The 12,155-nt window shown below is 41.8% G+C and overlaps 1 protein-coding gene across 1 annotated transcript in view; it reads right to left on the reverse strand.

Annotated features, from left to right (window-relative positions):
• NTSR1 (neurotensin receptor 1) overlaps positions 1-12,155 on the reverse strand; it is a 187,574-nt gene that overhangs the window by 69,593 nt on the left and 105,826 nt on the right. The window contains exon 2 of the mRNA XM_083146794.1: positions 1,794-1,995. Coding sequence (XP_083002920.1) covers positions 1,794-1,995 — 202 coding nt within the window. The remainder of the gene's footprint in view (positions 1-1,793; positions 1,996-12,155) is intronic.

Genomic DNA, 12,155 nt, shown 5'->3' on the forward strand with positions numbered 1-12,155 from the left:
TAAAACAATGGTTTATGTGAACATATAAACTCACTATCATGTTTGACCCATCATTCACTAGGTTGCTAACTATTTTTGGCACAATATAGGGCAGTATCCAATTAGCCATGGTCATTTACTGCAGCGGGGTTATCCTATTACTCCTGATACCAGCACTTTTCGTGGATCTTGTGCAAAACGAAATCCCAGATAAATACGCATTTTTTCTGCAATGACTGCTGTGAAAATAGGTAGGTCCATGACTTTTCGTGGATCCTATGTGTTTTCAGATGAATATAGGTAATTGGTCACACACACAAAAAGTAGGGCTATTATTGGATAGCCAGATAATGGTGAAATGGCAGAAATCATGATAAAGGCATGTTTTTTTTTTTTCATGCAATCAGTTATTGCAGCTAACAGGATACCCCCCTTAGTCTCATCATCTGTGTCCCTACAGCTGCTGCCCTTAATGTTCAATATAACCTTAATCCTCGTGTCCCATCTGTATCTCTCCAGCCTTATGCCTTGCCTGTGTCCCTCCAGCCTTATGTCTCCTCCTGTGTCTCTCCAGACTCAAGCTACTCCTGTGTCCAAGGATGAACTGGAGATTTAACTTCAGCCTAACATACCTATTGCACGCATGAGAAAGGGGATGCGGCCAAACTTCACAGGGCCTACTGCAAGTAGCATACCAGCAGAGCATAGCACCTTGATGTGCAACTACTGTACTAGAACAGATATTCAAACATCCAGAGCAGCCGATCTGGCCATTGGCCCTTCTGGCGTTTTCTAGAATTGCTAGATCATGAGTCTGGCCATGCCTGTGCCTTTCATGCCTCCGTCTCATCTCCCCTCTGTGGCTTTCAAGCCTCATTCCCCCTATGGCTAGAATAAAGTGATTTATTGTAAAAAAAATATATTTCCAAGCCTGTTTAAATTTTACAACATTTATATATATATATATATATATATATATATATATATATATATATATATATATATATATATATTACATTCAGTCACCACCAAACCATGTGGAAAATGTCTTCTGGCCTGATGTCTAGTCAGGAAAGAGGGCATAATGAATAGCTCTGAATACAAAGATACTGTATACAGTATTGGCACAAACCTTCTGGCCTCTATCATAAAGCTGAAGATAAAGTGGAATTTCACCGTTCAACATGATAGTGATCAAAAGCACGCATCCAAGTCAACCAAGCAATGGCTTCACAACAGGATTTTATACTTTGCCTCAGGCAACAAAAAAGCGGTTCTCTCCTGCCTTAATTTGGTTGTTTCATAGCCATAAAAATTTAGTCAAAGCGCAGCAAAATCACTACCATTCTAAATGAATTTTCTCTGTGCTCAATTAAACAACTGTATCTTGGAAATATGTTTTTTTTTAACCCGTGTCTTTGTACCAGCTTTATTGCTTGATTAAAATTGCACACTGCTCCTGAAAAGGCTTCTACTATGAGTGAAAGCAATTGCATTTGTAGTCACTGAATAACAAAAAGCTGAAACCTCCTGTGCCATAAAATACAAAATCAATGAGAAATGGGGCTTGAAGTTTCACTGGCGGTTGACAAATTTAGTTGCATTGTGTTTTCTTTTTACTGTTTAGATGAAAACATGTCTGTGTCTGCTTCAAATACATATTTCCATTGCAGATAAAGAAAGACAGCTTGCCTGTTAATTGCTCTTTCCATTTAAAAGGCAAAATATATATATTTTTTTAGCATATTAAATTCTTCCCTGGTGATGCCTGACAGCTTTAAATATATAAGTGTAAGTAGAAACAAAATACATACGCAGAACTCGAACCCCATGCTTCAGTGACTGGATGCGGCTGGGCTCCATGGACATACTAAGTACAGTCTGCTGGCCACCAATGGTGCAGACTTGGTTTTCTTGGTGGGCCTGCTTCACCATAATGATTAGTTGGTTGGCGATGATGGTGTTTAGGACAGATATCACAAACATGGGAAACACAAAGGAAAGGAAAGCATTGACCTAAAAGGAAAAAAAAATATATAAATTAAATATATAGATTCCAATCAGAACATTCAGGAAAAAGTGAGTAGACAAATAGAGCTGCTACAGTATCTCAAACTCTTACAATGTAGATACATTTCTAGAATTGTACTGAATAGTGCAGACAAAAGCTGTGTAGTTAGAAATAATACTTATTATAGAAAATCTGCTGCCCGGGTTACTCTAAACAGCAGATTCTCTATATTGACCATCTGGGTAGTTATATAATTATAGTAACTCTTTCATTCTCAATGACTTTGTTGTGGCTGCAGTAAGCCAATCAGAGCAGGGGGCACGGATAAGTAGCATGATTATATATTGGCATGCAATGGCAAAGAACCAGAACGATGGGACATCCACATTTGATGACTAAGCCATCAACCATCGGTATGTCCTGCGCAGATATATTTGGGTTGTGGGGAGATTTCTGTGTCGCACATCTTTGCAACTAACCAATGAGAAGGTGGAGGGGTTGTATAGCTTACACACTGCGGTCATCTCATCACTACAATCATCAACAGTGAAATAGTTATTGCAGATGGCCAGGGATTGGGCAGGGCCTAAAGAGAGTTTAGTAGCCAGTATAAGGGGTCTCATGACATATGTGGGGGCCCTTATGGCATATTGGGGTTCAGGGTTATAAAAGGGACATGACTCATGATGGTGCTCTGATCTGATGGCATATAAAGTGTCAAGAGGGGCATGTTTAGATTGCGAATACAGGAGATCCCCATAGAAATATAGACAAAATATTGAGCATTTGATAAATTTCCCCCTAAGTCATTTAATTTTTATGTGTTTATATGATTTAGAATAGGAAAGTTCCTTTTTAATCGAGCACAAATGGGTTTTGGGTACTTCATTTGAAGATACTTAGATGGACAGTGATTAAGATAGAAAGTGCATTGTCAGTAAAGTACCAATATAATTTTTGGGTGGGGAGAGGCAGAGGAGGTGGAATAAAAGATCACTTAAGAAAATGAAATGCTTTTACATGGTACACAACTCTGAGTTATTATACAAAGTAAAGAATACCTTAAAGTTTGACCTATATCACCCAGCTGCACATTAAACAGATGTCTAAAAAACATCTTAAAACTAGAATTTTTTTTCACTTATTTTACTTTAATGGATTGTTAATTAATATATATTGATACTTACATTGCATGTGAATAACCCATGTACTGACACAAGCCAGGTTAAAACCAAACTGTGTTGCATTATGGGCCTTTTTCTGGATGACTCGCTTGGATGCGAATTTGCATCCTTGCGAGTCACCCTAACCCCGCCTTGTGAATGGTTAGCCGGCGCTACCCATTCGCAAGTAGGAGTCATTCGCAAGGCTTGCAAATGGATGTTTTACATGAACATCCATTCGCATACCAGTGGGTACCTCCCTTATCTTTCGATGGTCGCCGTCCATCGAATAATGGTGAAGGCGCACGCATATGTTAGGGTGGCCCAGACCACCTTTACATATGTGTGTACAATTGCAGGGAATTGGGCGTGCAGCTGATTCTGGTTATGTCAGCTGTCCACCCCCCACGTGCGTCACGGATACATTAGCATGTGTATGCCCAGTGTTTTCATGGGAACGTCCATGAAACGATGGGCGTTCAAATATGCTAATGGCCCAGCCCGGCACCCCACGCCCCTCTCCTCCCCTCGCTCACAAGGCTGAACAGAGTTCGCACGCTCCCAGCGTATACACATGAGCAGAAATGCTGCTGCGCATATGCGAAACATCGGTCCCCGTGCGAACGAGAGGTCGCAGCGAATGAACCAGAATAAGGGCCTAAGTAACTAGTTAGAGCTAAACCATCTAGTGATGAATGACCATTGTGTTTGTTGACAATGGAATGCTGATTACAAGAACAAAGTATAATAAACACACAATGAATCCCATTTATTATATAAACCATGATGACACTATTAGACCTCAGTTTATTACTGTAATAGCCGGATAGAGAGAGGTGAGATAATGTAAAATTAATATTATGTCCAAATGAAGATAAATTGTGTATATTTCTGTGTGGAATCCAATTTCTTTATTTAATTAATTGGCAAAATCGTGTGCAATTTATCTTAGAACTTCAGGTTTATTTCTCCACGGTCATTAGCAGACAAGTTGTGTTCGATGGTACTCGAAATGAGACTGCAAGGTTAATTGGTTTAAATAAATGTTAATTAAATATGATGGAAATTTGGCTTGCTCTTTTACTTGAGGATGAGACTAGAGAGGTCTGGGTTTGTATAATTAACCTGAGGGGTTGCTAATGCCATCTCCTGTCTGTTACAATGAATATTCCTACATGTGAAAAGCAGGAATACCAAACAAAATAACCTTAATGGTCTTCCTAGCATCCAAGCTGCAATGTGTAAAATCTGTGGTTGCTGAAAGCCATTTTATCATTCAGTTCACAATGCAGATTACATATGATTTATTTAATATAATGACACTATAGCTCTGACACTAATGAATACAGATGGAGTGCCTCTTGTTATTCTATCGCCAATCTCCAGGACATGCAATCAGACAGAAGGGGGCGCACATGCCCAGTTCCGTCTGAGCCCACCACCGCCTCCCGTCGCTTTCCTGCTGCTCTGCAGTTGGTGCCCACAGCCCCCCGCACCCCCTAACCCTGCCCGTCTCCCTGGCAGGAATTCTGCTCCCTGGTGCCGAGTGACGGGGATGTGCGTGCGTGTGAGATGCTCGCGTGTCCCCATCGGATGAAGCGCCTCTCTGCCAGCTCTCGCCAGCAGAGGGGACCTGGCGAGAGCTGGCGCTGAATGAGATTAATTAATGAGACATTTAATAGATATATAAAATATAACTGAATTTAAAACAACAGCAATACAATAACTAATAATAGCTCTCAAGTCAGTCCTTAATATGACATTTATAAAAGTATTGTTGTCAGACCTTTGTTTAAGTACATAATGATCCAAGGTGAATAAACAATGTTTATACCAATGAACTTACAATATGGAATCTGCAGAGACTCCCATTATATGCTCCTGCAGGATATTTACTTACTTACATCATGCCTGATTCTACACTACATTGAATCCCATCTCCCTTCCTTACAGATATTTCTGTTTTCCTATCATGTACTGTCAGGTTTCTTACACGCTGGGAACTTCTAGCACTCCTGGCTCAGTATTGAAATCCTGTTTCTGCGCTTTTTGATTCATGCTCCGATCCTAAACATCCAAACATTTCCAGATCAATAGTCCTGGTTAACAGTGGGGCTGAAGTTTTCAGCGTGAGTTTCTGTAAGAAAAGCCTCCTCCCCTCAGACTTCTCTCTCTTTTCACTATCAAGAGATATCTAGCTGATGTTTACTGAGCTGGAGCACAGCGTTGACTAGATAGAACAGTTAAAGCTCGGGGAAGTGGCTGAATTCTGACCAATACGAACGGGGCTGAATCAGCTTCTATGTGATTTTTGCCAATATCACCTGATTGGGGTGAAGTCGAGCCCAGGGCGAGCTCTGCCATTGGGCAGCTTTAGGCAGCTGCCTAGGGTGCCGGGATCTGGGGGGGACGCCACCAAGTCTGCCTATCAATAAATCAATGATGTCTATTAGGATCCTTGTTGTACTTAATGCAGGTGGGGGCTGTGGAGCTTCTAAGACTTCACTTCCATACTTATCCTTGGGGCATATTTCCCTACTTTGCTACCCCCTCCTCCTTGTTCTCTGTTGTGGGTAGCAAAAGGGGGCCTACAGGGAAAACAGGGGACATGCCCACCTTTCCGGGGAGGCTGGGAGGACCCCCCAATGTTTGGGAGCCTCCACGCCATTCCAGAATGTTAGGCAAGTATGCCTTAAGGGGTTGGAAAGTTGGTATCGTGACAGTATGGGCGATGAGGGGCAGTAGGTTGAACTTTTGCCTAGGGTGCTGAGTAGCCTTGCACTGGCCCTGATCAGGCCAAATAACATGTGTGTGCCATAGGATCCAAATCAGACATTGGATCCGAATCAGAGCCAGAGATCCTACGCACTGCAGGGAAGAACTCTGGGTTAGAACCCCTTCAGGCGGCAGGGAATAGGCATTGAAATGTAAAAAGTACCGCATTCGATGTAAGTTTCACAAGATGAAAGTTTACCCCCTGATTTCAGAAGAAATAAGAAGCTATCTCTACTTTGTGTATTTACTGTATGGAAGATTTAGAAAGCAAATGGATGGAGAAGCACAAAGAACTGTCATTTGCAAATGTACCTACTGTAGCATAATAATTAAAGACGCGCTCTACTTAATAGTCCAGGAAGTTGTATATACAGTAGATGTATGTAGATATAAATGCATCATCAGAAAATGACAAATACGTATTACTACTGTATGTGGCATAAAAATCTATATCAGCCAGAAGGGATACCATTTTGATAATTAATACATTTTTTAATGTCAAAACTATTCTCTTTTGGTACCATCTATTGCTAGTATAAATAATGGTTATCTGCCTACATTCTTTTCTCTAACTGTTGTTACATCATTACACCAGAAAGGCTAACAAATGGAACACTGCAGTCTCACAACAGTATTCTGGTTCACACAATTATGTGCTGTTTCCATCTCGCCTATCAAGTTTTATTAAAAAATGCTCCATAGATGATGTATTTTAAAAGAGTGGTAGCCTGTTAGTCCTACACTAGCTCATCTGGTCCCTGAGAAAATGGAGGTTCCATTGCTTATCACTGCTAGCCATTCACATATCACTGCCAGCCATTCAGAAGAGACGATAATGTGCTGCCTTGATTACAGGAACGTGGGGCAATGAGACTCATGACTACCTCAGTATAAATCTTTTCTCTGTGCTGCATTATAAAGCACAGTAACTGCATACTTCAGGAGGCTGATTACTATGCAAATGACTGTCCTTGGCAGAGCATAACAACAGTACGTCAGCAGTCTAGACTGGAGAGCCTGTGCAAAATGCCCTTTATGTCCCATTAGCAAAGCAGCCATGAGTGACCCAACAGATGCCCATTTCTGATCAGTATCTTAGCACCTATGCTCTTTTCTGTATATTTAAATATTTAATGATCATTAATGATTCCTGTCCATGCCACCTGTGATGCATTGTAATATATATACAACCTAAGAACAAAGAATGGAAAGATGGGGGTTATCGGAGTGCACTCTATCCAGTACCACCTAGCCAATAAATGTAACTATCCCATTAACATGATACAACTATCATACTTAATATAGAAGTTCCTCTTGTCAATTTCTGGAATAAGACGTAGGCTTCGTTCAAACAAGTAGTTCTTTGTTTAAAACCAACCCAACACGTTTTGTCTAAACGACTTCATCAGGAGCGTGGCAAATCTAGACCCCACAGCAAGGTCTGTATGGCGAAGAGTGTTCTTAATACACTAAAATATTATAAAATAAAGAAGGTGGATATATTCATGTACATTGTTCGTCTTAATGGATACACAATAAGGGAAACCCTTGTCAATTTTTAGGAGTATATATATAAACAAATCCTTGCAATATCTCCACAACAAAATCTTTACGTTTGGGAGCCTTCAGGATTTAAAAAACTTTTATCACTGATCATCATAGAAGATCCTGGGTAACCTGTTTTGCAGTCGAATGTAAGAGATCTGTATATCCCTGATAAAGTCAGTTTAAGATGAAACGCATTGGTTTTGCTACATCTGTGACAACAAACAACTTTAAGACTCATTCCAACCATAAGGAGTCATTGTGTATACTTTTTATTTATTTTATTCTGATTTGTTAGTAAACATTTAAAAAAATATTCTAAATCTGTTTGTGTGTATATATATATATATATATATATATATATATATATATATATATATATATATATATATATATATATATATATATATATATATATAGAGCAAGTTTTGTTGGAAGCAGGCACTCACCATAGACCAAGGAGTAGTTGAGACAAGGATTTATTTCATGGTAATGGTCGACGTTTCGGTCCTCACAGGGACCTTTGTCAAGACACAAATCTGTAACATCAAGGACCAGGAACACCAGGCAGTGTCACTGCCTGGTGTTCCTGGTCCTTGATGTTACAGATTTGTGTCTTGACAAAGGTCCCTGTGAGGACCGAAACGTCGACCATTACCATGAAATAAATCCTTGTCTCAACTACTCTTTGGTCTATGGTGAGTGCCTGCTTCCAACAAAACTTGCTATATTTGGGACATTGGGGCAGATGTATCATAGCAGCGCTTATCGCGCCGCTATGATACTTCCTGCTTCGCCTCAATAGCGAGGCGAAGCAGGAAGGGACATCGACAAGATGTATTAACATCTTGTCTGCCGAAGCGGGGGAGCGTTAACTCCCCCCTCCGGCGATGTCCCTTTCTGGAGATAGCGCATCAGTTAATACTGATGCGCTATCTCCTGTCCCCCAGCCGGCCGCACTGGGCATGCGCGGGATCTCGCTGTTCACGCGAGATCCCCAGCGCAGCCCACAGCTGACAGCAGGGACAGCGCTGTCCCTGCTGTTTAGATAGGGCTTCGCCAGCCTGATGCTGGCGAAGCCAAAGCAGGCTTCGTGCGGAACGGTCAGCGATGCTGACCGTTCATACATTCGGCCTGCTATCATTTTGATAGCAGCGCCGATATGGACAGGGGCGCATAGAGCCCCTGTCCTTTACCGCATCTCACCTGCTTCATACATGGGGGAGAAGCGGTATCAGTGCACATAACGTGCGCTAATACCCCTTCTCCCCCATACCGACCGTTCATACATCTGCCCCATTGTTTCCTATAGAGCGGAGCACCGCGAAGTTGTCCGCAAGAAATGGATGGAGTGCGGTTCCTCGATTCTATTATATATATATATATATATATATATATATATGGAATATCACATCATGTCATAGTGAAACCTACAGTAAAAAAGAACTTGAAGGGGTAAATTTAAAGCTTCTAAAAATGAAAAGAGGTGATTCTGATTCTGTTTAGATTCTGCCCATCATTTTCTAGGATGCAATACAGAAAAGACAGACAGAATCTGATTGGTTGCTATTAGCAACATAACCTCTTTTTATTCTTAGAAGCTTTAGTAAATGTACCCCTAATTCAGCAATGGAGATGTAACTTCCCTACATCAATCTTGCAGAAACGGTACAGTCTATCTCTGCACACATTTTGGGGAATCTGGGTCATGAATCAGAGGTGGGGGAGTCCAAGGCTGATTGCAGGGCTAAAGTGATCTTCTTGCCAAATTCACACTAGTCAATGCAAAAAGAGATTACTTGTATCTTATTCACCTCTAATATCTGCCATGTCAACATGTGTTATGTAAAGTGTTTGTATAATGCATTTTAAAAAGGTTATTTTTATATACTTTGTTGATTGAATTTCTATAGAGCAATCATCAAAGCAAAGCAAGGTTGATGTAGAAAAATAGGTATGTATATATTCAATTGCTTTAAGAGGGAATGAAAAAGTGAATCACTGTACTGAACATGCCTCCATCTCAAGGGTAAAGCAGTGGATATAAATAGTAAATCAGTCAAAGAACAAATTGCATCTGTACATTCTGTATTTAATATGTATAAAAAAAATCAGCTTCCTTCGGTGTATTTCAAAGGTATGCAATCTGTAGCTCAACAGGCCTTGTGAAACGACAAGTCCCAGCATGTCATAGTCTGGAGGAGGTAGCCAGGTCAGTTTAACCAGGGGTGGGAAAGCCGATATACAATAGCCAGATGGCCGCCATTGTTATGTGAGTATTGATATGGCGGATGATGTGGGAGTTGTACCTGGAGCTAATGGTTGGGCGCAGTCAGCTGGAGGCCAGCTTTGTTTTTCTGAATGGCGCAGCGTGCCACAGGATTGTTGATAGTCTCCCAGCTGTTCCAGGAGAGTATGCAAGTTGGTTCCACTACCACTTTATACCCCTTTTACACCAAAATCCCTGGTCGGACCCTGCTCTTTGAGCACGGGAGTTTCCAGGGTTGGACCCAGCTTCCTACCCCATTTACACAGCACTGTGACCCAGGTCGGACCCAGGTCTGCGCCGTTTACACTGAACCTGGGTCAGCCCTACTTTTCCCTATGGATGACAGCCTTATTCTGGTTGGAGCGGCCGGGCCGTACGCGTACGTCCCGGGGTTTTTCACGATCTGCGCATGTGCAAATACGCTAATGCGCCGGCGCGAGCACTCCACAACGCTTACGGCCGGTGTCTCAACGTGCGAAAAAACCTGTACGCGAGCGTACGGGTAATGGGGCGGCATAGGGGCGTGTTGATGGGAGCGGCCGAAATAATGAGGGAAAATGGGCGTAAATATGGGCGTACACGGGGGTGTGCACCCAAAATGAGCGGTGCTACTACCGCACGATCGACTAAGGCACCGTTCGTTTCGGACACCAAACAGGCGGCCGCCAACCGCCAGCTAAAACCACCCCTACAGATACCGCTTGCCAGCGTGCGCCTGAGTTGGCTAATTAACGCTGATTAGTACTCAAACACATACACCTGAATGTAATAAGCAATGCTGCAGTCTATTAACTCCAAACCATGATTTCACTGCCTGCAAGCCACACATGCAGCACGCAAACACATTGGAAGCTTATGTTTCTATACTTCGCCACATTTAAAGGTTTGTTTAATTTAAGGTAAGAATCTTTTTATACGCTAAGGTACGGTAGGTATTTGATAAACAGACACATTCACTACCTGCTTTCATAGACTTTACGCAGTAGCACACTCAATCTACACAAGTCGACATGTGTCAACGTGTTCACTCTAATACTAACATAGGTTTTGTATTTAGGATACAATAACATAAACCACATCTAACACCTACAAAGGATGTTTCTGCAATGTTTGAAGCCCATGACCACTATTTTCCACACAATCTTTGTATAGTACCCAAAATTATGACCTGTACCACTATCTCATCTGCTATGATTTGGATTTCACTACACTCTGGATGTAAGATGCCACCAATCACATTATTGCACTCTCATCTCTCTAACAAAGGATTCCTACATCTGCTTATGACACTGTCAAATCATATATATTTTAAAAGTTATGCATGTTTGTTCACAAGCTAATTTATTATGTTTGGCCCATTCACACATCTTTTTTTAGGGAGGACACATATGCATTCCTACACAAATGTACCTTTTCACCCTTGTTTGTCTGCCTCACCCACTCCATGAGGAAAGCATTGTTCTGGACCTGCTTTTACCTACTACTGTAGGAGCTACCTCACCTGCACACAAACTGCTTTCTCACCTATTAAGTTGCTCTGCACATGTGCTGACACAAACTAATTAGCAGGGAAAAGTTGGATAGGAACATGGGAATGGCCATGGAGAGGGTTACACATGGGAAACTTCCACCACACTTCCACAAATGTTCAAAAATACCCTGGTCAGTAAGTACACATAAATCTAGTATTTGTTTCACACAAGAAATTACACATACGTACCACAATTTTGTTTTAATTTGTAAAATAAATTTATTTGCTGTTCAGCATCACAGCTTGACACTTTAATGTGACAAATCAAATAAACAAATAAAATAGACACACAAATAATAAAACAGCCAGAACAAGAGGTTGCATATCTCCAAACATGTGTTACCCTGCAAATGCAATGGTGAAAGAAATGGGGACACCAGAATACGTACTGCAACAACCAGGGTGAATACTAAGCAAGATACACACCACCAAAAAAAAATATCCTGCATTTGTAGAGGTCAAAATACGAACTTTCATGCCCATGGCACGCAAATGGATCGATGGGCAACTCAGGAAGCGGATGTCCAGTGCAATTTAAACCTTTGGCCTCCAATCACAGAGGAAGTGAACCAGGTCTCATTTGGGCCCTTTTTTGCCCCTTTTAGATGGGGCCTTGGGGACAGGGGCCTTTGGCTCAGCTGGCTTTCGGCGTCTTCCCCTAGTCGACACAGGAGGGTCAGCCGAGGTGGAAGGTTGGGGAGCAGCTTGGGGTGGGGCAGCAGATGGGGGATTGTCCCTTAGGGACCTGGCGGTGGACAGCTGCTCCGCAATAAGTTCATTCTGGCGGCTGAGGTGTTGGCCAATGCTTAGCATGCCAGCCGCCAGAGTGTCATTAATGCGGTTCAACGCATCAACCTGCAGCTGGTTTGTGGCCTTCCACTC

The sequence above is a fragment of the Crinia signifera genome, chromosome 6 (assembly GCF_055691185.1).
Source record: "Crinia signifera chromosome 6, ASM5569118v1, whole genome shotgun sequence".
In the NCBI taxonomy this organism is placed as follows: Eukaryota; Metazoa; Chordata; class Amphibia; order Anura; family Myobatrachidae; genus Crinia; species Crinia signifera.